Raw genomic sequence first — 26,026 nt, 5'->3', positions numbered from 1 at the left:
CACAACCTAGAGGAGCCCACGGTGACTTTAAGTGTTGGTTGAGTGGAGCTCACTGTTACAATCAGGTGCACGGAAGCGTTTCCCTCTGGTAGATACAAAGGATCAAAGACCATGAAATCGAGGTCTGCCACCAGGGCGTGCAATTTTAGGGGGGGGGGAACTTGTGCAAATTTCTTCAGTGAGGGGGTCTTAAAAATGTGTTTTCAGTGTGAGGAGTTCAAACCTGCTTATCTTTGTGTGGCTGGATGACATTTAGCTTGGTAAATCTACGTTTGATTAAAAAAACATGTAAACTCTTGGAAAACCAAATGATACCTTCTGAAAAGGTCAGGTAATGCTATAAAAAATCGTTTCTCCTTACATGGGTGTGTTTTTAAATACGTATACCCCCCCCCCCGCCAGTTAATGCATCTGATGAAATGAGCTCTAATCCAAGCTTATCACAAGAAATGTGTGAGTCCAAAAGTGCCCTAAGACCATTGCTCTTCATAGGAAACCCTACAGTGCTCTTAAGAGAAGGATGCTTCATCATAGCTGTCAACGTTTTCCTTTTTTTAAAGGGAAATTCCCTTATTCCGAATAGGATTCCTCGCAAGAAAAGGGAAAGGTTGACAGCTATGTGCTTCATGGCGGCTCCCGTCGTTCGTTGGTTTGAGGCTGCGGGGCTGTTTCCAATGCCCACATCGCTGCCGAACCGACTCCGGCACTGCAAGGAGCTAAGCAGCAGCTCGAGCTCCTCCTAGCCGTCACCTCAGTTGCGGGAAGTCGGCGTCCCTCTGTGCATGCTCAGAGGCGCCCTTCTCAGAGTCCCATCACCCAGCTCTGCTTCCGCTAGCCGAAACCCGAAGGGCTGCTTCTTCTTCTTCGCAGCCCTCCTTCCTTCCCCGGGCCAGCGGAGGGATACTCCAGACGCCCCTTTCCGGCCAGAAGACCCTCCCGCTTCCTCGTCTCGCCTATTCCCGCGGCTGGAGCTGCACGCCCGCTCGGCGGAGCCCTGCGCAGACGCGACGGCGCTGAGGCGCGAGGAGGCAGCGGCGCCTGCTGGCTCCCTCCCTGCTGGCAGGCCGCTCACGTGAGCCGGAGCGCAGCTGTTACCTGGGAGGAGAGGCCGCCGCCGCCTGCTCGCCCTCGCGCAGACGGAGCTGCAGGCGGAGGGAAGCCCGAAGGGAGCAAGCAAGCAAGCGAGCGGCAAGGTGAGGTCTCTCTCTCTCTCGCTCCGGGGGTGTCTCTTTTGGGGGGTTTGCTCGTCTTCGGCAGCCACCGTTCCTCGACTGAGGGAGGAGGCGGCGGCGGCGCTTGCCAAGGTCTCTCCCATCGCAGCAAGGCGGCCTCAAGGGCGCACCTGGAGGTCCCGGCAGGTGCGCAACTGCTGCCTCCGCCGTCTGCATGGGGAGCCGCGGCCAGGGCTCGCCGAGGACGCGCCTTTTCTTCTGCTCTTTTTTCGCAGGTGCAGCCATTGGGGATTCTGCAAAGAGGCAGGTCACCTCCTAGCTTTCCCATCCTCCCCCTCATGCACATACACACAAACGTTTTCCCTCTCCTCCAATCCAGAAATCAGGAGAACGAGCTCTAGCAGGGGTGCCAACTTGAATAAAATTGGGGGGGGGGCGCGGCTCAGGTAAGCCCCACCCTGCATAATCGATTGCAAGATGCGGCTCGCACACCCTATTTGAATGGCAATGTCCATCCATTTTGCGGGGCCCCTCAATATTTAACTGGGGGCCCAAAGGGACGTTGGCCCCTAGGAGTTGGCTCCTATGAGCTCTAGGGCCAGGGCTCCCCCCCCCCACACACCAGAACTGAGTTTCGGCACCTCTCAGGTGGGTGCCCTTGCCATTTTAAGAGAATGAGGTGAGTTCCAACACCTTTTCCTTAAAAGATAGCACTGTCTAGGGCTACTTCTGTCTTGCCCCTCCTTGATCTTTGCACTTGATGACTCATCCCTGGGCTCCTCTCTCCACTGCATGTGTTAGTGGCCTCCCCCTGGTCCACAACTGCCGCTTCACACAATAGTTGGATTGTTGCAAGCTCTGCACTGGATGGGAAGAGTCTCCACCTCACCTCAGACCTCCCTTTCGCCTTTTGCCCCAGGGGGAACAGAGTCTTAATTTGCTCAGACTGTAGATACCGCATCTGAGATTTTTTGGAGAGGCGGAGGTCCTTGGATGCTGCGAGGCTTTGGGTGTATAACTGAAGGGCAGGTGCATATTGCTGAGATGCTGTAGTGTAGTGGAGCTGTATCTGTAGAGATGCTTGCAGGGTGGAAATGTACCGGTAGGCTTGCTAGCTGTAGTAACTCCATTGCTGCTAAGTTCCTGATCTGTTTTAACTGTGACTTCCTGCACTTCTGACATTTGCCATCCATCTTCTGTGACCTTAGGTCAGTTCCACTGCTTCTTTCTGTGGTTTTCTGGCAATTCCTATCTCATTTACAAAGGTTTAACAGGTGATGTCTATCTAGAATCTAGTGTGAAGTATAATATGGCTGCCTGCTATATATAGTCTAGCCTTTGTGTTTCATCTGACTCAATGAAATCATTTCTACAAACTTGCTTTTCATTGTGGCCCCTGGCTCCTTCCTATTTAAATATGAGCGTGGGCAGTAATAGGGAATAGTAAAGTGAGATTTTGCTGCGATCTGTTAATAATGCATGGTTTTCTTTTCTAAAATTGTGAATACTGGAACATGAACTGAAAGTAGGTTTATTAATGCCTGGTGGGGTTTTTTTGTTTTTAATAATTGTAAGAAATGCATCTGCTCAGGTGGTCTCTTTGGGACTTTAATTCAAAAGTTCTTCAAGGCTAAAGTATTGGGCTTTACTGAAATGTTTCCCCACTCTGTCCATTGTTTGATCTACTTACATAAAATAACAAGCTTTTAGCTCAAGGTTATGGTTTTGAAATGGCATTGTGGGTTTTGGAGATTCACATGCATCTTCCTTTTCACAAAATTGGGTTTTCTGGTTATTTTTAGATCTTAATGATCTGTAGTTTAAAGCACTATTGGCCTTTGTGTAGCTGTGCTGCCCTGTAAGGCAAGACCTTGATATTTTAGTGGGTTTCTAGACTGACCCCTGAACTACTCAGCTGCATAGGCCCAGTGGGCTACCTCTGTATAAGTGCCTGTAGTAGTGTCCATTATACTTTCCTTCTCAGTTGGATTCTATGAGTGTTTTCACCTGGATGGAATGTATCCTTGATAGTCATAGTGCCCTTTGCTTGCCTGGATAGAGGACAAGATGGGTGTGTGTAGAAGCTAGCCTACTAGCTCCGCCCACTTTTGCCTCTGGCCCCGCCCATCACTGGCATGTAAAATAAGGGAATGTGGCTTTCGGTATACAGTGGTACCTTGGTTTAAGAACAGCTTAGTTTATGAACAACTTGGATTAAGAACGCTGCAAACCCGGAAGTAGGTGTTTTGGCTTGTGAACTTTGCCTTGGAATAAGAACATGTTTCGCTTCCTGTTGAGTGTGTTCCATTTGTAAATTGAGTCCCCCACTGCTATGGGAAAGCACGCCTTGTTTAAGAACGCTTTGGTTTAAGAACAGACTTCCGGAAGGGATTAAGTTCGTCAACCAAGGTACCACTGTAATTATTTCTGGTGGCTCATATGGAGAAGATCCTTGCTGGAATCGGCACCAGATTTAGGGAGGTGTGGGTGGTTTCTCTGCCAGGGTGCCGAGCCAAGGGGGTGCAGCATAATTATTATTATTATTATTTTAAAAAACCTAATATTTATTCAGGTACCCACTGAGAAGAGACATAAAAAGCAAGTGTACCAAAATGAAGTTTTTGTGTGTGTGTGAAAATAAGAAATATTTAAAGGGGAGGGGTGCCAAATTTTGTCCTCGCTTAGGGCACCATATTACCAAAGTCCACCCCTGCTAGAATTATTGCAGAGCTGCTGCTAGATTCTTTCCACACTGTATTTGTATCAGGAGGGTAACAATGCTTATATTCTATAAACGCCTTTCACTAATGTACCCAAAAATTGTTCCTCCTGCCTTTTTCTTGCAGCAGTGGCCTTTATGCAGCTTGAGATAGAGGAATTGCCCCATGTATTGTTCCGTAGCCATAATTTTCCAGCTAAATTACAGTTAATAAATGTTGTTTGGTACCACAGTGATCAAGGTTTTTCAGGTGTGCATCCCATGGCATGTGTTGCATTGTTATCATGCAGTGGCATCGCTCCACGGAGGTCTCATTGAGACACAATCTGCTGAAGGCTACCGAGGTATGGCATTCTGGTAGAGGTTATTGCCAGACCCCTGGTGAGTTGGCTATGCATGAGAAAACTTTGTTTCTACTTTACAAGAACTCATAGAATCATAGAGTTGGAAGAGACCACAAGGGCCATCGAGTCCAACCCCCTGCCAACTCATGAGGGTTCACCAACTCCTGGCTGTGTGAACCTCTTGTTTGAGCCAGTGGCATCATGGGAGGTGAGGGGCTGAAGACTATTTATCCAAAGCATTTTTACCCCCCCCTCAAAAAGAAGCCTCTCGGAACATCTTATGTATGTTTAACAAAGGGGGGGGGGAAATAGTGGCAGGGATAGAAAAGGGTAGAGGTAAACTCAGGCACCAGTTATTAAATAGCAGTCCTTCTAATGGCCAGCTAGGATTGGGGAGCCAATTATAGCTGTCTCCCAGCAGAACCAATGGGGTGACACTGATTCCCATCACTTCCTCTGTTGCAGTCTGGCGGAATTGCTTGCTTCACTTTGTGAGTCATACACTGGGATGACTGGCCTATATATGCAAATAAAAATCTGCATCTGAATTGTTGAACATCTGGAATTTGAACAGTTTATTTTTAAAAGCCTTTTTGTTGCTGCTCTTCATGTATAAAGTAAAATGCCATATTTTTTCCTCTATAAGACATGTATAAGAGTGCCTATTTTTGGGCACTCAGATTTAAGAAAATGGGGGGAGATATATCCGTATATAAGAGGCCCCCTTAATTTTTGGCATTATTTTTTTTTGGGGGGGGGGGAACTAGTCTTATACATGGAAAAATACGGTAAGATTAGAAGTCAGACTCTTCTTGTCCGCTGCAGGTCATCTAGTGATCTAGCAAACGAAGGTAAATTATCTTTTGCCTCTCCCTAATCTGAAGAATAGTGAGAACTCCATGTCAGACCCCACTATCACAGAGCATTGCAACTCCCTTGAACTCAGAGCATGGGAACTATAGAAGCATTCGGTTGCCCAGCAACATCTCATTTGCAGTTCAAATGTAGCATTTCAAAGCACGTAAGACTGAGACAAGCCATGGCTTAGCACAGATGTACAGGCTCTAGGAATGGAGAATACAGCCATTTTGCTGCTTCTCAGCTCGTGCTCTTGTGAGCTAGGTCTGTCTTAGCTAATATGTCTTCTGAACGCAGGCTTGTGATTTGCCTTGAGCTTTAAACAAAGAGCAGACATTGGTTATAGCTCATTATTTATCTGGAGCAAAACAAACCATGAGCCCAGGTTCATACAGCATGCTAAGCCAAACCATGGTTTAGCTTGCCGCAACACACCAGAGGTGGAGCAGAGCTCCCAGGGAGACTCACCTAACACCTTCATTGCATATCTTCAGGCCTATCTCTCAGGCCTTTGGCTAATTAAACAATCTACAGTGGTACCTCGGGTTACATACGCTTCAGGTTACATACGCTTCAGGTTACAGACTCCGCTAACCCAGAAATAGTACTTCGGGTTAAGAACTTTGCTTCAAGATGAGAACAGAAATCGTGCTCCGGCGGCGCGGCAGCAGCAGGAGGCCCCATTAGCTAAATTGGTGCTTCAGGTTAAGAACAGTTTCAGGTTAAGAACGGAACTCCGGAACGAATTAAGTACTTAACCTGAGGTACCGCTGTATAGCCTTTTAATCTGGTGTGTGTGTTGTTGTTTGTTATTATGTTATGTATTTTTGTGTTTTTATACTGTAAACTACCCTGTGATCCTCAAATGAAGGGTGGTATATAAATTTAATGAAGAAATAAAATAAATAATAACAAAAGTGGGTGTGGCTTAGCGCAGACGTGGGCAGAGAGGAAGTTTCAGCCACTGTGCAATATTATTTGTGTGACATTCATTTATTAGAGCAGAGACTTGTTTTGCATATTGTAGCAAATCCTGACGCCATTTGATAGATAGGAATGTGATTAATGTGACTGCCATCCTGCTGGTACAAAATACTTTTTGTTGTTGTTTTTTTGCAAAAAGTTGCAGAATCCGTTCGGCTCCTACTCCTCTGCAGATCTCAACGGCTGATGTGTCGCATGAAATAGCAATTACCGCTGCAAAATATATTGGCTATATTTACCGCCCTGAGGGTGAACTAAACTAATTGGAATACAGATTTGAAATAAATTAACAATATATATCTCTCTCTCCAGCCTCCTGATTTCATTTTGCTCACCTATTTATTTCATTTGTAGCCTGCATCGTCCCAGAGGCATCAATACAAGTTTCTGAATTACCATGAGTGCTGCTGCATATTCCCATTACAATGGCACTCCTCCGCTGGCATAAGTGGAATAAACAAACCAGGAAGCATAGGCACAAACTTGAACAAAATATTGGGGGGGGGCTGCTCCCTGCTCTTCTGCCCCCCCCCACTGCACTTCTGTGGATCGCACCTTCCTCTGCTGCACAAAACTGGGCATAGGCCTCCACTTCCTCCCACCCACTTGCCTCTCACCCCCCCCAAGAAGTTTATGCCCCCCTCGCCCGATCACCTCTCCTACCGGCCTGCCTCTTCTGCCCACCTGCCTGCCTGCCCACGTCTCTCCTTAGCTGCCATGGCTCAAACGTGCTCAGAAATGGTGCCGAAAGCTGGGAAGCAAGCTGGCCAAAGAGGGTGGCGCCCGCTGAGGGCGGGGGCAAGTGACTGTCCAAGAGAGGGAGGGAGGAAAACCCCAACCTGCAGAAAATATTGGGGGGCAGCCCCCCTAAATATTTTATTGTGGGGCGAAGGGACCAGGGCCCTATAGCGTTGGCGCCTATGCCAGGAAGGATATTGTATATGAACTGAGGATTGTAGTATGTTGCTGCTTAACAAGCCCATGATCTGATCTGTAAGCCACACGACTAAAGGTTGGCTAATAGCCATGGCTTCTAAAGGAGAAATGGACCGCAAAACCCTGTCTTGGGTATAATGGGAAGCCAAGGCTACCTGGTTTGTTGATCCCACTTATACCAGAAGAGAATTGGCAGTGTTTAGGCAGCATGAGTATGCTATTGATTGGTTCACAGGAAGTCAGAAACTCTTGATTTACCATCAGCGTGTAAGCATCATCGGAACTACAGTGGTACCTTGGGTTACAAACACTTCGAGATACAGACTCTGTTAACCCAGAAGTTGTATCTCGGGTTAAGAACTTTACCTCAGGATGAGAACAGAAATAACACGGTGGCAGCAGGAGGCCCCATTAGCTAAAGTGGTACCTCAGATTAAGAACCGTTGCAGGTTAAGAACAGACCTCTGGAACGAATTAAGTTCATAATCAGAGGTACTACTGTAGAATGTTCTAACCTAAGATTCTGTAGCCTTTATTTCTTCCTCTCTCCCAGTTTCTTTTCCCTTTTGTTAGGCCCTTTTATCATGAGGTTGGGGACTGTTTTATGGCTGACATTTGTAAGCTGTTCTGTAAGTCTTTTTGACTGAAAAGGGAAAATTCCCCCCTTCCTTAAATTATACTAGGTGAGACTGTAGCCCCATCCAAAGTTTTGCACTGTTTGTGGAAGATGCTCAGGTATAGGGGCTGTAGTACATTTGTAGGGGAGCTTCAGTGTACTGCTGAAGAGCTGCCACATTTCTGCGTGGCCTTGAAATTCAAAGATGGTGCAGCTGCTTGATATTGGAGGTAAGGTAAAGGTAAAGGGACCCCTGACCATTAGGTCCAGTCACAGACGACTCTGGGGTTGCAGTGCTCATCTCACTTTATTGGCCGAGGGAGCCGGCGTACAGCTTCTGGGTCATGTGGCCAGCATGACTAAGCCGCTTCTGGCGAACCAGAGCAGCACACGGAAATGCCGTTTACCTTCCCGTCAGAGGTGCTTTCAAACTGCTAGGTTGGCAGGAGCAGGGACTGAGCAATGGGTGCTCACCCTGTCGTGGGGATTCAAACCACCAACCTTCTGATCAGCAAGCCCGAGGCTCTGTGGTTTAGACCACAGCACCTTTTTATGCAGTTCCCAGAGGATTCCTGACTTACCTCTGCATTGAGTCACCCTATAATGAGAGTGGGGCTGAGCGTGGCAGAGTTGGTAGAGCATGAGATTCTTAACCTTAGGGTCGTGGGTTTGAGCTCTACGTTGGGCAAAAGATACCTGTACTGCAGAGGTTTGGACTAGATGACCCTCGTCCCTTCCGACTCTACAATTCTGTGATTCTGTGTCTGAATTGGGGCCTGTGTATTTACAAAGATAGTCAGTATGTATTACTGTGCCCAAGAAGATCCCTTTAGAATGTGGAGATTCCGAATCTCTCTTTTAGAGCATTTGGGGTTGGCAACCACAGATGCATTAAGAATTCAAGTCACTTTGAAAATATTCATATTTAATAAAGAAAATGGTAAGCCAGTCGTACTATTTATACTTGCATTTTGCCTGAAGGGGAATGTAAGAGGTAGCAGAGCTGTGATTTATTGTTTCATCATGCAGGCTTTTCTCCCAGCAGAAATGCTCCCACCTGCCTTAAGTTCTTTTAATAGGAAAAATGAGTCTCCTTTGAACAAATGGTTTTCTGCAAAGCTTATGCCTTTTGCTACTGCTCAAAGAAACATGAACAGAGGTTACCGATCAAGGGAGAAAAAGCCTTCCGTATAACCCAAGCCATTTATACCAGCATATGGTTCTTAACTAATTAGTCTAGGTTTGTTTTTAATATGCATGCCTGAATGTTCCCCAACGTGTAGCAGGTAGTAAGGAGCATCTCGAGGTTGTTTCATGGAAACAAAGGGCACCAAATTAGAAAAGTATGTGGGGAAAGTGTTTAAAGACCACCCTCCCATTCAGTCCAGTAAGCAATTGTTCACATTGCAAAGCAAGACTGGCTTTTCCCACACTTGGTTGGGCTTTTTGTGGGCTGTTTCCTAGTGACTGTATTTGCACCAGAAGCTAATGGCTCTGGCCATCTGAAACAAAAGGCAATTTGGTAGACAAAATCCCAGCTCTCCCACCCACCTCCTCTGCTTGCAATCTCATTGTTTCGGAGCAAACCATTGCAAAGTATTGACCTATTTTCCGGGCTTAAAATGTGTGCTGATTTTACCAGCCCTGCCTGCACATCTTTCAGCGTATAATGGAAGCAGACTAAACACACTCTAATTAAAAGTCATTAGAGCTGAGAATTAGACACTTTTAATATACATATGAACAACTTGAGAAGCAGCACGAGGGGTTGTCGACTTGCCAAGTCTCACAGCGTACCTTGTGCTTGTCACAAGTCAGAGAATGCAGCCTTGCATTCATGCAGATATAGGTATAAAGGAAAGAAAGAAAAATAAAAGTTTGCTTCCCACAATAGCAGTCCTCAGTTCACGCTGTGGCTGGCAAGTCACAAGTCCCGGAGACAGCCCTGAGTATCTGTACAGATGAGCTCTTGACGGCAGTTCTTATTTTAATAAATACATAATTTTTCCCCATTTAGGCTCACTGAAATGTCTTACAAAGAATTCATTTTACATGTTAATCAAAGCTATTTACTCTTCAGCATGCCAGCCTATTTTAAGCACATTGGCATAGTAACTGAAAAGGCATTAGCTGCACAAACAGCAGCAAAAATAGCAGCACACAGCCAAATTCCCTTGAGATTAATTTTCATCAAGAAGCACTAGACGGTGAGAAATCACTTGAAAGTTGTCACTTCAGGTAGTCGCAAGGGAATTGGATATTGCATTCTGACCATTGTCTTGTCTGATAAGATCTATATCAAAGCAACCTGCTAAAATTGTGTCTTGGAGCTAATTAACTGTGCATGAATAATACAGTTCAGCTCTCCTGGGATTTTTGAAAGATGTATCAGTCTCCTCATTCTGTGGATTTATGCCTTTTGAGACAAGGGATATAATCGCAAGCAGCATACTCATCAAGCTTTTAAAAAGTGAGTGATGCTTTGTATTGTACACAATGAGAAATTTGTGGCCGGGGAAACACAGCTTCTCTAGCTGTTGCAATAACGCTAGAGGAATCAGCATCCATCCCAGTGGTGAATGTCATAGTCCGCATCCTTGCTGTGTGAGCTGAGGCCATTTTTATTTATGTTGGATCAGAGGCTGGAAACTTGCTCTGTGATGGTGCTAGCTCATAGGGCAAATTCTTTTAAATGGCATGGCCAACGCAAGGAAGTATTTCCCCCCTGCCCCCTACTTAACGTGTCACTGAAATGTAAAAGTACATCAAATAATTGGTGATGTTGGAATATAGTTAAACAATGAATTGTGCGTAGGGTTGTGTTTGTGTGAAGACAATGAAGAGGCCAACCTATTTTGTCGAAGGCCCACTTTGAATATCATGCCAAGCTAAACTTAGAGCCCCCAAAATGTGTTTTTTGCTAACAGACACAAGAGCGACTAAGTTGGAACTCCATTTCTGCTTTCAGATTCCTTCTGCTCAGCATTCTGACTACAGTCATACCTCGGGTTACATACGCTTCAGGATAAGTATTTTCGGGTTGCGCTCCACGGCGATCTGGAAGTAACGGAGTGCGTTACTTCCGGGTTTCGCCACTTGCGCATGCATAGACGGTCAAAATGATGTCACGCACATGCGCGGAAGCAGCGAAACACGGCACGCGCAGTCGCGTCTTACGTTCAGGATGCGAACGGGGCTCCGGAGCAGATCCCGTTCGCATCCCGAGGTACCACTGTATAGCGTAGTAACCTCCAGAGGCAGACATTGGACAGAATTATGTTTCTGGCCCACCTGCTGAACATTAAGATCTGCCTCAAAGGCTGCCTCAGACGCTGCCATCTGAGGCAAGGCAGGACACCCTCCATGGTGGCACCCCAATTTTTGAATCGTCTCCTCAGGGATGCCCGCCTTACAGTTCATTAGATACCTTTTTGGCTACTGGTGAATACATCTTTATTCACTCAGGCTTTTATTGATTTTTTAAAACATGGCTTTTATTTTGCTTGCTTTGCTTTTGTTTCGTTTTTAATTGTATTAGTGCCAATTTGAATATTGGTTCAAATTAATGTAAATTGCTCTGAGATGCTTTGAAGTGTGATAGATAAATAACCGCTTGTCATTTCAGACATTATACCAAACTGTGGTTTGCAGCCCACTTTGACCCAAAGTGTCTTATTCTTGTTTGTCTTTTATTTACTATTAAAGACATTGTTATAAACCAACTTTTTGGGACACAGCCTATTCAAGACAGCTTCCAACAATACCTAAGGCATAATAAATTTTAAACCCCAAAACACAAGCATTAATAACAGTATCCAGTGATAAAATCAAAACACGCCGCCCAGAAAAATTCTAAAACTGCAGGAACAGTTAAAGATAGAACACCATCAAAGATACCAACACGCCAATTGCAGTCTTTAAATCATGAGAACATAGCGATAAATGGGTATGTTTTTGAGGACTTCAATCATTAAGCATGATTTCTTGCCACAAGTTTGGAGTTCTCAGGTTCCACACCAATGGCAGCTGGTTGTAAATCATGATTTGACGTGATGTGTGAACTGAGCCAAAATATTGGTCCAGAGTATTGTGGCAGTTGGTCACTAATAGCACAAGATGTGCCAGGTATTCTCCAATTATTTAAGACAATTCTCTGTTGAGGAAGTTAAGACAGTAAAAGAACTAACACATAGCTTTCTGCTAATGTATATCCAATTAGGGCTGCAGACGTTAATTAATGGAAACAAGTAGACTTAAGTGCATTAAAACTTCAGTCAGTTAATTGGTGGGGCTGAGATTATAAGGGAGCACAAGTAATTTTTTCAAATAACCTTGTCTCGGGTGTGGCATGTTTGTAGTACTTAAAAATCCTTGCCTATCTCTCTGCTAAAACATTTGAGTTAGGAAGTACATTTTACCTGGCTATATTGTACCTGGGTATAGTTGTTTGTAAGAGAAAATAATCTGTTTTAATTATTCTCTCCACTACTTCTTCCATCATTCTCCTTTCACAGTCAAAGGACTTTGTTTACTGAGCTGCAGTCAGTCTATTTTGGATGACTTTCTTTCATTAAAATGGGATTATTTAGCTGGTGAGACAAGAATAGCAACCAGACAAATGCTAGTTTGGTCAAGTTAACCAATTTGGGGAGAGTCTGTAGCTCAGTGGGAGAGCAAATCCTTTGTGTATCTTGGAGATCCATGTTTAATCCTGGCATCACCACTTAAAAGAATTGGGTGATGGGAAAGGCCTTTCTCTGCCCAAAGAGCGGCTTGTCAGACAGCAAATGCAATACTGGGGTAGCTGTACGGCCGGCCCTATCATTAGGCATGGTGAAGAGATACCGTGTCTTGTAAAGGGGCAGAAAATTGTTCTTTCTTCTTCTGTTTTTGTTGCCAGCAAGAGGGGCAATTGTGGGATTTTCTGCCTCAGGGGTCAAAATAACTTGATCAACCTTGGGTACAATGCCCTGTGAGAAAGGCTCGATTTTACTGCATCGCTTCAGGCAGCAAAATGTTTTGGACCAGCCCTGGCTAAATGGAGAAATAAAATGGCCTGGAATAAGGCAGTTTCTTATGATCCTAAAATGTCCCTTTTTCTCTAGGATGGCTCTGGCACCTCCCAGTTACTGTTTTGTTGCGTTCCCACCACACACTAAAGATGGCCTTGTAGTCATTGGGAAAAACTCTGCACGGCCCAGGGATGAGGTACAGGAAATAGTTTATTTTGCCGCTGCTACTCATGATCCAGGATGCAAAGTTGAGGTAAACAGAACAGCTTTATTTTGTACTTAATTTGTGGGTTTGACAAAGGGCATGTTTGTCAGATGTGACATATAGACTCTCACGGTCAATATTGTAAAATGGATCCATTTACCTGATAGTGAAAATTTATATATCAATTGAAAACAGGAATCTTAAAATGAGCCTGCTATCTTTGGCTCACAAATACCTTGGAGTTATCCAAGTCACTTTCCTTTTGTTTTCATAATGAAGAGCACTGACCATTCTCTTTTTTTCCTGCATTTTGAATCCAGGCACTGCCAGTCTAACAGCAGCTGGGTCAAATTGCAGTTTATACAACAAAGACTTTAGTCAGAAAAATGGCATATTCTGCTTTCTGATGAAAGATTATTCCAGAATCTACAGAAACAGAGATACACATACTCTTGCTTTTCTGCTCCCCTTATGAAGTCTCTTTTTCCCTAAGGACTGACATATTTTTGAACATACATGCTTTTATTAGAGAACCTGCTTATCATAACCAGCTGCGTATTCGATATAAAACATCTGCCATAAAATCAAATGGATTTTTCTCTCCTAGTGCTAGAAATTCATGCATCGCTCCTCTACCAGTACATGTTGAAATCCAATGGAAAGTGACATGTTTGGTTTTTAAAAATATTTATTATCAACTGCCTGTATTTTATTTTTGTCCGGTATCTTTTGTGTATTTGTGGTCAGTTTTGCAGCTAGAATTGGGTAACTTTTGGGGCTGGTGAGAGATCCTTTGGGATACACTGTCTAAAACGAGTTTGTAAGTTGCCACTTACCTGTGGCAAGTAAAAATCTTATTGTGGTGACATGTCAATATGATAACACTGTGCTTTCTATTGAGAAATATAATCTGATTCAGTGAGGTCGTGTCTCCCTCTCCCCCACTGTAGTGCACATACATTGAGATTGACCAGGTGCCCAAGACCAATGCTGTCGCTCTGAGCAGACCTTCTTGGCTTTGGGGGGCAGAAATGGGAGCAAATGAACATGGAGTCTTCATTACCAATGAAGCCATTATCACCAAAGAACCAGCCTCGGAAACTGAAGCTCTCCTAGGAATGGATCTTGTCAGGTGGGTGATCAGGGTGGATAAAAATCAATGTTTTTTTTAAACGATTTTTAAAATTTAAATCGGTTTCTTTTTATATTTAAATAGGATTTTAAAAATAAAATTCTTTTGGAAGAAAAATCTTTCTAAATATAGTTTTCTGTTTAAGTTACATTATAGTCCAGAGGCTATTCATCAGGAAATAAGGATTTGTTTTAAGTTTTTCATGTGTGCTAAAACTCAGTCTAAGTTTTTTTTTTAAAAATTGTTTAACCACATCGGTTAACAAACATGGATACATATGCTATAATGTTATTGTTTTAGTTCAATAAATTGTTATTAAGGAAATGATTGTTTTTTCCCTTCCAATAAAGTACAGCAGAAAAGTTGTCCAAATATAAACAGTTAACTTATTAAACCTCACAATAATTTCATAATTATCTTTCTATGTATTTCTGATAGTATGACCAAATCAGTAATTTTTGATGTAACTGTAAAAACTACTCTGAAAATTTATTATTCCAAAAATGAAACCTTCATCTGGTTGTAAGTATTAAGAATATACCAGCAGGAATGAGTCTTTTAAATCAAGTCTTACCGACTAGTGATTTAAATCGTGATTTAAATGGGTTTGATTTAAATCAAATCCACCCCGTGGGTGATTAACAACCACATTGTGGATGGGTTGTGTAGCCTGATAAGTGTTCTGAGGAATGAATCAGCTGTACGAAATATCAGCAGAAAATCAAACCTTCCTCTTGGTAACATCACGTTTTGGTTCACATATGGAAAACACTGTGTACAGTGTTTGTACAATGAAAGTGTTTCTTTTCATCTTTAATACATGAACTGCCATGTCTCTGTGCCTTTTAGCATTGTATGTGATGTATTCTTTGGGCTTGAAACTCTGGGAATGGCGAGCACGGTACAAACTTTAATAATTGGGCACTCCTATTAAAAAAAATGGTTTGCTGATCTGCCAAGATGCAAAAAGTCGGAATACAACCTAGTGTGCTTTTAAAAGCAGCAGTTGCTTTGTAAATCTGCACAGCCCATGAGCCTCATTTTAGTCTTCATTTTCAAAACAGCCTACTGTGACTTAGAATTCTTGCTTGTGTGCTTCAAGGCGGGGAGGTGGGGGAACGGGGACTCTGGAATAATTAAATCATTGTCAGGCATACTGCATCTCATGCATTCCAATGGAAAACCATTTACCATTCACTCAAGTGCTGACGAATGAGCTCCAGAAAATCGTTTTATTCTAGCCCAGCTTGATTGACATGGTTCCTCTGGCCAGTCTTGTTTGTATAGTACAGCAAGATTAGCTTAATGTCAGTAAGAACTATTATGGCTGGAAACGAGATACTAAGAAGGAAAGGGTGGAAAAGATATGAGATTGGCTTCCATGCTGGAAACTGCAATAGGGCTATGGGCTGTTGTTGGAGCGAATAATAATAATAATAATAATAATAATTATTATTATTATTATTATTATTTTATTATTTATATGCCGCCCATCTGATTGGGTTGCCCCAGTCACTCTGGGCAGTTCCCGACAAAATATTAAAAACACAGTAAACCATCAGCCATTAAAAACTTCCCAGAACAGGGCTGCCTTCAGGTGTCTTCTGAAAGTCAATAGTTGTTTATCTGTTTGACATCTGACAAGCTGTCAAGCTGTCAAGCAAGACTGCTAAGCAAGCTGATTGGGTTTGCCTGATTCTCTCTTTTTGCATGAATTCTCCCCGTTGCAAGCAGTTCTCAAGCGTGCAGGTCTTATAACTATCCTTGCAAGATTTGAATCCTCCTTTGGGAAAACACAGTTGTATCCCATTCAGTTTAGTTAGAAGCTCAATTCATCACATGACTGATTAGAAGTATATTTAATAAGCTGTTTTTTGTTTTTGTTTTTACATTAAGCTCCTCTTTCCCATTCTTCAATCAATGCAGATTTCTACACTGGAATCTTCTATTATCTGCCCACTTTGTTATGAACAGGAGGCACTTTTATTATTCACAAATCCATTTTGCTTTTCGAACTTAAAAACAGCAGGAGACTGGCAGTTACTGACTTTAATGGGAATAAATCGGCTTATATCCAAATGCTCCAGCATGAATGGGTTCTGGGATTAATTCCCTAATGGCAACAGCAGGCCAATATTAATCAAAATTATGGATGTTTGAAATGTAACTTTCTAATAAGAGTTTGCTTTGGTCCTTACTAAAGGAGCTAATTTTAATTATGTTATAGAAGGCAGTGTGAGGTTCAATAATAATAATAATAATAATAATAATAATAATAAAAATAAATATATTTATACCCTGCCCATCTGGCTGGGTTTCCCCAGCCACTCTGGGTGGCTTCCAACCAAATATTAAAAACACAATACAGCATTAAACATTAAAAACTTCCCTAAACAGGGCTGCCTTCAGATGTCTTCTAAAAGTCAGATAGTTGTTTATTTCCTGGACATCTGATGGGAGGGCATTCCACAGGGCGGGCGCCACCACCGAGAAGGCCCTCTGCCTGGTTCCCTGTAATTTCACTTCTCGCAGTGAGGGAACCGCCAGGAGGCCCTCGGCGATGGACCTCAGTGTCCGGGCTGAACGATGGGGGTGGAGACACTCCTTCAGGTATACAGCACTGAGGTTAAGTTATGACCATCAGAAGTTCCAGTTCCCTTATTTCACCCTGTGACAATTCCTCTACATTTTCCAGCTACGTAGGAATGTTTTCTGCTAACATTCTGTTTTGATTTAGTAAATTGGTGGTGGGACAGGGCAAAATGGAGCACATAGACATCTTAAGTCCCTTTCCCTGCCCTAAAGAATATACAGGCACAATTAAAAAACCAACTACACCCCACAAGAGTTTATATTCAAAGAAAAGTGGACCACTGGTTCATTTTGAACCAAAAAATCCTGTTCCATGTCACAGCAGAACGCTATGATGAAAATGAAAACTATTGCCCATTTCAAACCATTTTAATGGTACAGTTGTGACAACTGTCCTCAAGCTACTACAAAATAAATCTTCCCCAATAGCTTGCAGAGTCAACAGGACGACCCTGTCATAGGCTTAGTCCACTGAATACTACTACTACTACTACTAAATAAATAAATAAATAAATAAATAAATATTACAGTGCTGTATGTTCTTGTATCTTAGTGCTTTACTACATATTTTAGTGTTCATGAACTAAGTGTGGTAATGGGATGCAAATATTTTAAACTAAATTGATTGTTCCGGTAGGGATAATGAGGACGCGGGTGGCGCTGTAGCCTAAACCACTGAGCTTGCCAATCTTGAACTTGCCAATCAGAAGGTTGGCAGTTTGAATCCCTGCGATGGGGTGAGCTCCTGCTGCTCTGTCCCAGCTCCTGCCTACCTAGCAGTTCGAAAGCACACCAGTACAAGTAGATAAATAGGTACCGCTGCGGCGGGAAGGTAAACGGCATTTCTGTGCGCTCTGGTTTCCATCACGGTGTCCTGTTGCACCAGAAGCAGTTTAGTCATGCTGGCCACATGGCCCAGAAACTGTGGACAAAGGCCAGCTCCCTCGGCCTGAAAGCGAGATGAGCGCCGCACCCCATACTTGCCTTTGACTGGACTTAACCATCCAGGGGCCTTTACCTTTACCTTTTAATGGGGCTTTGGGAGTCGGGTTCATGATTGCTTAACCAAATGATGATCTTGTTCTAGATTTCGTTTTATCGTTTGTCAGGCTGCTGAGCTTGCTTTGACATGGCCTTCCATTGTTGCTGTAGTTGAGTTGCTTCTTCTCTACCTCCTTTGGTTCCCTCCCCAGGCTTGGTCTAGAAAGGGGTGGAACAGCTAAAGAAGCCTTGGATGTCATTGTCTCTCTGTTGGAAGAGCATGGCCAAGGAGGCAATTATTATGAAGATGGGAGTGTATGCCATGCTTTCCAGACTGCGTATCTGATAGTGGACAGAAAAGAAGCTTGGGTCTTGGAGACTGTTGGGAAACACTGGGCAGCAGTGAACATTACAGGTCCGTTGTAATTTTTATCCCAACCTGCTATTTATGAGGAGGCAATTGAGTACATGAACATTTGCCACGGCGATGATGAGTTGTTCCTGAATGACTTTTCTATTTCCATTTAATGTTTGTTCCTGCTTTCCAGATTGTAATGGTAGTATGCCATTTAAAGCAGGTTTTGTGTTGTTGTTTTTAATTGTCAACCTTAAGGACAATTTCTGGAAGTTTCTAACATATTGGTTTGGTTGAATTTTATGTCAGTATTCAGAAAGCTTTTTCTGCATTAGGAAATCTGTTTCTGCCTGTATGGCGTTTTGTTTTTCTCACTCAAGCAGAAATAACAGTTGATTGACCAAAGATCTTTTCTATCTGCAGGTCTTGGTTCTCCCATTCAAGGTTAATTGTGCACATTACTTTCACATCTATCCCTTGAAATTGTGGCTCTCTGACTTGCTGACATTTCCATGTCAGCTTCAGATTGTCGCTGACATTCACTGAACCTTTAAAATGGTGCACCATCAAATTTAAGTCTCCCACGCGCAAATTTGTTCCGGCTTGTAAGTGTACACAGAAATCATTTTTAAGTTTTAAGACAAATTGTGCAACTGGGGCAGGACTTCCCCGCAGGGCTCCCCACGCTGCGGATAGCAGCCTGCCGCCCGGCGGGCAGGGCACCCTGAAGCAGAGCGCCCCGCACGCCGGACAGACATCGGCCAGCCCACAAGCTCGGGGGACAGTTGGGAGGCGCAGCGCCGCCACCCCACTGTTCCCCGACCTGGTTTTGTGGGGAAAATAAAGGAAATATTTTTTTCCTTTATTTCCCCCCCAAAAAAGTAGATGCGTCCTATGGGACGGAGCGTCCTATGGGACGAAAAATACGGTACTTCTTTCCTGCTCTTGTCCCCTACGTTAGCATATTGCATTTGAAGCGAACTATGTTAGTTCCAGTTGAAATAAATAAAACTTAGTCTGGATCCAGGCCTCTGTCTTTTGTAAGACTGACGATCAGGTGTGATGATGCCTGATTCACTCTGCACATTATTTACAAATAATCCTCAAAAGTATTTGACTGGGAAGGGTGATCCCAATGGAAATGAATTTTGCCACCCGCTTTTCGTGATCTCTGCATGCCTAATTGATTGATATTGCACGATGTAAAATAGATTCAGCTTAAATTTGCATTTAATGAACGATAATAGAATAAATGATTTTTTTTTTCATAGAGGGAGTCAAGTGCATTTGCAACCAGCTTTCCTTAACTACAAAGATTGATGCAGAGCATCCTGAGCTTAGAAGTTATGCGGAAAGTCAAGGGTGGTGGACTGCAGATACAGAGTTCAACTTTTCTCAAGTATTTTCTCAGGCTGATAACCATTCAGATTGCTGTTTGGCGAAGGAGAGCCTAGAGAAGCAAGAAGGTACGTAAAAAATCCACCACTACTCCACTTTTGATACATGAGTTTGTAGCCAAAAGCATGAACTGAGTTTTGAAAATTTCACTTCTGTTGGTAAGATTATGCATTTCCTTTTTTGGAAGGAAAACGTCTTATAGACCTTGAGTGTATTCTGTGTATAAGTGATGCTTTAGAGATGCATGTTCTTGTAAGCGAGAGAGACTTGGAGATCTTTGGTTGCCTTCCAGCCAAGAGACCTATGGAAGCATCAGTGCCTCTGATGGTGTAAATGTTAGCAAAACTTTGATCACTTATTAACATTTAGAGATCCTTCCCCCCCCCCTTTATGGGATTAACCAGTTTGAGTTACAGACTGAGAAGGGACCCAACCATTGAATCCAACCCTCTGCCAGTGGAGGAGCAGTAGTGTAGGATAGACCTAAATTTATTACCCTGTTAATGCCTCTGTTTTGATATTTTTCCAGGCGCTATCACTGTGGAAATGATGATTGACATCTTGCGGGATAAGTCTGGTGGTATATGTGTGGATTCAGAGTCTTTTCTTACTACATCAAGCATGGTGTCCGTATTACCTCAGAATCTTAGTTCCCCGTGCATCCATTATTTTACCGGCACACCAGATCCATCAAGGTATATTGGAGAAAGTGCCTGGCAGGCTGCCAGTACTTTTTCAAGCCTCAAAAATTAATTTCTAGTTTTGCATTTTAAAAACTTATTTATCGGGCTGATTCCACGTTGTTTACTGATGCAAAGTTAATCGATGCAGGGAAGCAATCAAAGGGTCTCTTCTTTGCCTAAATCCATTTCTGCAATCGCTGCCCTCAGTCTAGATAAGGCAGGTTGGGAAGGCAAAACGGCAAGCGAGTCAGCTGATATTATTATTATTATTATTATTATTATTATTATTATTATTATTATTATTACTACTACTACAACAACAACAACAACAACAACAACAACAACAATTTATTATTTATACCCCGCCCATCTGGCTGGGTTTCCCCAGCCACTCTGGGCGGCTTCCAACAAAACACTAAAATACAATAATCTATTAAACATTAAAAGCTTCCCTAAACAGGGCTGCCTTTAGATGTCTTCTAAAAGTTTGGTAGTTATTTTTCTCTTTGACATCTGGTGGGAGGGCGTTCCACAGGGTGGGTGCCACTACTGAGAAGGCCATGTGACCTACGGCAGAACCTACTTCAGTTTTAACATGGCAACCCTATTAGCCTGTTTCATCCTGCCTTTGACTAAGTACGTAGAAGTTACGTTGACTCAGCAGAAATTCCTACAGTGGCTCCTGCTGCATCGGGGCTATTTATTGTTTTCCTATCTACCATTTTGAGCCTGAGAGCTAGAGCTGCATTGTGTTTTTAACTGCATCAGCATTTATTCACACTCTGCTAATCCATTTGCTGTAAACTGCATGCAAAATAGTTCATCAAGATGTCTCTTCTGCCAGTCCTTTCCTACTTCTCCCCTCCATCGGAATATTAGCACTGAGACATCTTTGAATGTTTACTTCTGCTGTTTAGAGAGTTTTACCTAAAAATCTATAGGTCATAATGCTTGTTCCTTAAGTGTGGATAAGACCTCTAACAGGAGAGAATACTGGATCATATATTAAATAGGCTGGTAAATTTCTCTAAGAAAAGTAAATGTGAATGTAGTGGATCATTTTTGGTCATGCACCTAACTTCACTCAAGACTATTTAAGAGCATCGGTGTAAAGTGAAGCACTTTTGAGTCGCCATATCCTTTGTTTTCTGTCAATGCAATTCTTTGGATCATTCTTGTCATTTTCAGAACAAGGGTTTACAGCTCTTCTACTGACTGCAGTTGATGAGAACCTCAATTTACATTCTAAAGTATTTGGGGGAAATAGCAGCCATTTTGCAATTCCTGATGAAAAGATCAATAGTTCTTCATTAGCATTCCATACAGTAGGTCTTACCCTTTAATCCTCCTTGTGGCATTTATTGCTTGTTCAAAGTCCCGCCTTCAATAATGGAAGGGAGATTCTGAGTAGAAGCAAACCCCTTTAATGTAATATGTTCCATAAATGAAAGGGATGAAAAGCAAAAGGATAAGCAGAAAGCAGTACTGTTAATTTAACTTGCTTGCTTTCCTTCTCAAGGAAAGCTGCATTTTATTATTCGGAAGGAGATTTGCTGTTATTCCAGTTTCCTGGTCTTCCCTTTTTGGTGCAATTTATTCGTATTAAAAAAAATTCTCCTCAAAGCTAGAGAAGTGAAAATGTATGCAAATCTATCTAAAAAGTTTTAGCACTTCGAAAGCAAATGTCAGTGAATCCCAAATGCTGGTTCTTCCCTTTTTAATGAAAGCGTGTTACAGATCTCATCTAAAATATCTTAATGGAGCCCCAGAGTAAAGGGGACAAAGAAGATTTGAACATACCAATTTGTACAGGCATTTCTTAAAAACAGCATCATTGTCTTGTAAATGTTGCTAAACACATTGTGCATCTATTCTAATTTTTAAGAACAGCTCTGTGCAGAATATTTCAGGATTAAAATAATATATATTTGCTGAGCTATTCTTCATGGCATAGACTGGCTTATTCCCTAACAATCAAAGGAAAGAAAAGTCCTAATCTGCAAACAGTTAGAAGGAACTGATTTAGTAAATATGTTTAAAAGTAAGTGTAGTCTGTTTTATGGCTTTTGTCTCTGTGTTACTGTTAATGCCTCTTTTCAGATGGACCAGTTATTTTGTGCAACACATCGAAGTTTGTGTGATAATTTTTCTTTTCTTTTCTTTCTGTTTTTAAAACAAGCTGAGCAAACTGCTAAGTGATAATATAAAATGTAGCCTTAGCTAACAATTGGTGATTCCTCTGATCTCTTTCAGGTCCATATTTAAACCTTTTATCTTCGTCGATAATGTAAAATTAGTATCAAAAGTACAGTCACCCATTTTTGGTAGTGATGATCCTGTGAAAAAAATCCCCAGGTTCCAGGAGAAACCAGACCGTAGACACGAATTGTACAAAGCACACGAGTGGGCGCGATCAGTCATGGAGAATGAGCAGGTAAACATGCACTCTGAAAATACACCAGTGAAAAATTAAAAAATGAAAATCTGGGGAAATTACATTTTGTGTTCTGTTTCGTTCCTCCTGAGCCCTTGAAATTCAGTCAAATACCCTTTTAGGTCCTGTAAACTTTAAAAAGAGAGGATATTTCATATCTGAGCAACAAGTACAAAATCTCCATCACCTCAAAATAACCTTGCCTGTGGAAAATCCACACCTGAAATATTTTTAACCTTCTTTCTCTCCTAAAGTGCTAGTTTTCTGCGTGCAGAATTCTCTCCCTCCCCCCCCCCCCCCTTCCTGGCACACAGATGCACTTAAAGGCATCATTCAGTCCTCTTGCATTCAGGAACTGCTGTGGCACGTGCTCTTTCTGAAAATGTAGTTCAGCTCTAAATTTATTGCATTGAACTATTATCACACTGCTCAGCTATATAAAAACATGTAGTAGTCAAATTGCATACTAGGAAGCAACAACTCCTAATGCAAGGTAAGCAGAGCTGACGAAATTCCAGTGTTAGATACGTCTAAAAACCTGGACATGTAAGAAATACTTGGCTCCAAGAACTGCATGAGGAAGACCCCGGCAAATATGGGGAGCCTGATATTTGTCCCTTCAGATGTTGCATCACCCCTGAACAGTGGCCATGTTGGTGGGGCTTGATGGGAGTTGAAAGCCAACAATATCTGAGGGCCCTCAGGCTCCCAATCCCTGCCCTAGGGGAAGGAATTTCAAAAATAGGGCTGTGTATCTGGTCACCACCCAGCTTACATCTGACGAGGGAGGGGCAGAGCAAGCCCTTAGGAATAACATGATGCTTGGGTAGGTTCATGGAAGAGGAGGCAGTCCTTTTGACATTTCAGTTCTTTAATGCTTGCATTCGGATTTCCAGATGCCCGAGTGATCGGGCACTTCTTGGATTTCTCCAAATAAGTTAAAGGGGGGTCCCAAAGGAATGGTGCAGATGTTGCAATGAGGTATTTTGTTGAAAGGCCCGTTGGCTGTTGGGAAATAAGTTTCTTCGGGAAGTGTTTAGGAGGAGATACTTGTAGCTTAGGTCTGGAAGACAGCCAGTGCAGTAGTCTTGAGGGTTAAACCATTATCTGTTGAAAACTGAAATTGATAATCTGCCAGTTTGACAAAGTGTACAGTGTAAATGAACGAGTTTCCTTTCCAGCAATACATAAATTAGTTGTAATGGATCCAGCAAGGAAGTCATATGAGGAAGCTTTATTCCAAATCTCATTCCAGTTATCTGGCAAGCTCATTTTCCAAGTATAGATCCTTAATATGGGTGAAATGGCACCATCCATACCCAAGTAGGCATTGATGAGGGGGACCCTCAAAGGTTTGCAGTAGTACAAAAGATGCTTTGGAAAAAATAAATCCAAAAAAGGGAAGGAAAGCCCCAAACAGCCAGAGCATGGAAGGCAGACTGGACATTGTGGCGGGGCAAGTATCGTGCAAGAAAGGCACTGTTGTCTGACAAGGAATCCTCTACACCACAACATTTTGTTGCAGTCCCACTTGCTGTATGAAGCAAAAATGGCCTCTAAGCTATTTTTAAAGTCCAGTAAATATTACCATTCTTCTTAAGGCACATTCTTGTTGGTCCTTTTCCCCTCAGTACTGATAAACTTTGAGGGTGATAAACATAAGAGTCTGTGGTTCTCTCCCACAAAATTAGCTGTGATAAGCCTTGCCTACATGGTTGAGGGACGTTAAACATTTACCCTAGTGCTGCTGGACTGACCCACAGAAAAAACACCACCTAGAGTTATAGTGTAATGTTTAAAGATCTCCTTCCTCAAATCTTAAACTCTTGTACTCCATCCTTCATTGCAGAGAGAAAGGAATATGTAAACTAGGCTGTTTGTTTTTATTTCAACATGATCTCTGGGCAAAGGCATCCTTTTTTCCGGAACTGGTATTTCTAAACTCAACAGAGGTACTGCTATGGTTTGATTGTTGTGCTATGTTTGTGCAACGGCACAGCAGATAAAGCCCCTAAGTTCTCCCTGAACTTAACACATGGATGCACATACAAGTTTTGAGACGATTCTGTTGGATCAGGCTTTCAGACACTTCATAGGTGTTTCATGCTGTCCATGGATTTTTGTAGGAAAAAGGAGAGAAGTTGAGAAGAACCATGTTAGACCTCGAAAAGCAAGGCTTGGATGCAATGGAGAGCATCATTACCAGCTCGGAAGTTCTTGATCCTTCTGAAGTAGAGGACCTTTTCTATGACTGTGTTGATACAGAAATTAAGTTCTTCAAGTGAAGTGAGTCCTTTTCATACCCTCATACCAATAACTACTTTTTTTAGAAATATAAGTTGGCTTCAGTGTTTGGTCCAGTCTCTTTGTATCTCACTCCTGAATCTGCAATTGTGAATAAGAACCTGACGTTTTATGGGTTGTGGTTATTTTGCAAAGTCTCCTAATGGATTTGGATATTCCCACCCTGCATTTAAACTTGCATTTGTAATTAACAATTAATATTAAAGCTTTGCTTTTTCTCATTTCAGTGACCATAGACACCTTTAGCCTTCACATGAGAAGACCATAAAGCTCTTCAGGCCTTGAAAGATATACTCGCCATATTGCCGAATTTTTGGAGGAAACTTCCCTCTTTTTAGAGAAAAGTTCCTTAGTAGCTGTATCCAATTAACACATTCCTTCCCCCCCTTTTATTTTCCTCCTGTGTTGTCCTGTGTGTGTTATGGAAAGAGGGCCTTCACTGGCGGTGTGCATGCTGGCTAATGTAATGCAGAATGTTTTTTTCATTCATCTGGGCAACCGAAACTAAGAACAACAAATAGCCAGAATCCATGTAGTTCTCAATATTGCAAATCAAAATAAGTCTGAAAAGTTTTGCCTGAAAAGTTTGATCTACATGTAAAAGGAAAAAATACAACAGGTACATGTGCGCTCCTAAAGAGTTTTGCCACAAAGAAATGATGAGTTGAAAAATGGGCCTTGTTAATGGTATAAATGTCAACAGTGGAATAAGCTTCTCACTTGTTCTAGTTCTGGCAATTTAGAGTTGGGTCTATTGAGCTGTGTGCTGCCTCACCTATGCACATATTGGGCTAGTAGCTTTTTCTTTTCTTTTTTTGCTTCTCTCACCTATCGTTCCATATTGCTGCATATCAGGCTGCGAAGATTACATTTAAATCATCAATTTCTCCCCAAAATAGAGTTCTGAACAGTGTGAATTGGCCTAAGCATTTAGAGAGAGAGAAGCAAGCTTACAGCTGAAGGTAAGATCAAGAACCTTAATTTGGTTGTGGGAACTGTACCATACCTGCTTAGGAAAGGCAATTGTTCCAGTGAAATGACCAGAATTTGTTCAGATAATTTGCTTCCACCAAGGATGGGGAACTTCTGGCTCTCCATATGTAGTTGGAAACACAATTCTGATCATTCTTGCCTGCTGGTCATGCTGGCTGGGACTGATGGTAGGCAGTAGATTTCATTGTTCCTTTGTGCTGTCTTTGGGGACTTAGTTGAAAAATATACAGAGGCATACCTAGGGGGTGGTGAAACTAGCCCCTGCCTGGGGCGCAGGACCGGGGAGGTGGGGACATGCAAAAATCAGT

At 42.5% G+C, this 26,026-nt stretch overlaps 1 protein-coding gene across 1 annotated transcript; it reads left to right on the top strand.

The window, feature by feature from the left end:
* Positions 1-996: 996 nt before the first annotated feature.
* Positions 997-25,177, top strand: SCRN1 (secernin 1). Its single transcript, XM_081882298.1, has 9 exons — positions 997-1,193; positions 12,735-12,894; positions 13,797-13,978; positions 17,764-17,966; positions 19,178-19,372; positions 19,834-19,999; positions 22,241-22,421; positions 24,548-24,707; positions 24,953-25,177. The coding sequence occupies exons 2-8, from the start codon at positions 12,736-12,738 to the stop codon at positions 24,704-24,706; spliced, it is 1,245 nt and encodes a 414-aa protein (XP_081738424.1). The 5' UTR covers positions 997-1,193; position 12,735; the 3' UTR covers position 24,707; positions 24,953-25,177.
* Positions 25,178-26,026: the final 849 nt, after the last annotated feature.

The sequence above is a fragment of the Podarcis erhardii genome (assembly GCF_964252035.2).
Source record: "Podarcis erhardii genome assembly, chromosome: 12".
NCBI classification, from domain to species: domain Eukaryota; kingdom Metazoa; phylum Chordata; class Lepidosauria; order Squamata; family Lacertidae; genus Podarcis; species Podarcis erhardii.
Note: the sequence above shows the minus strand (reverse complement) of the source record. Positions and strands in the feature narration are given on the sequence as shown.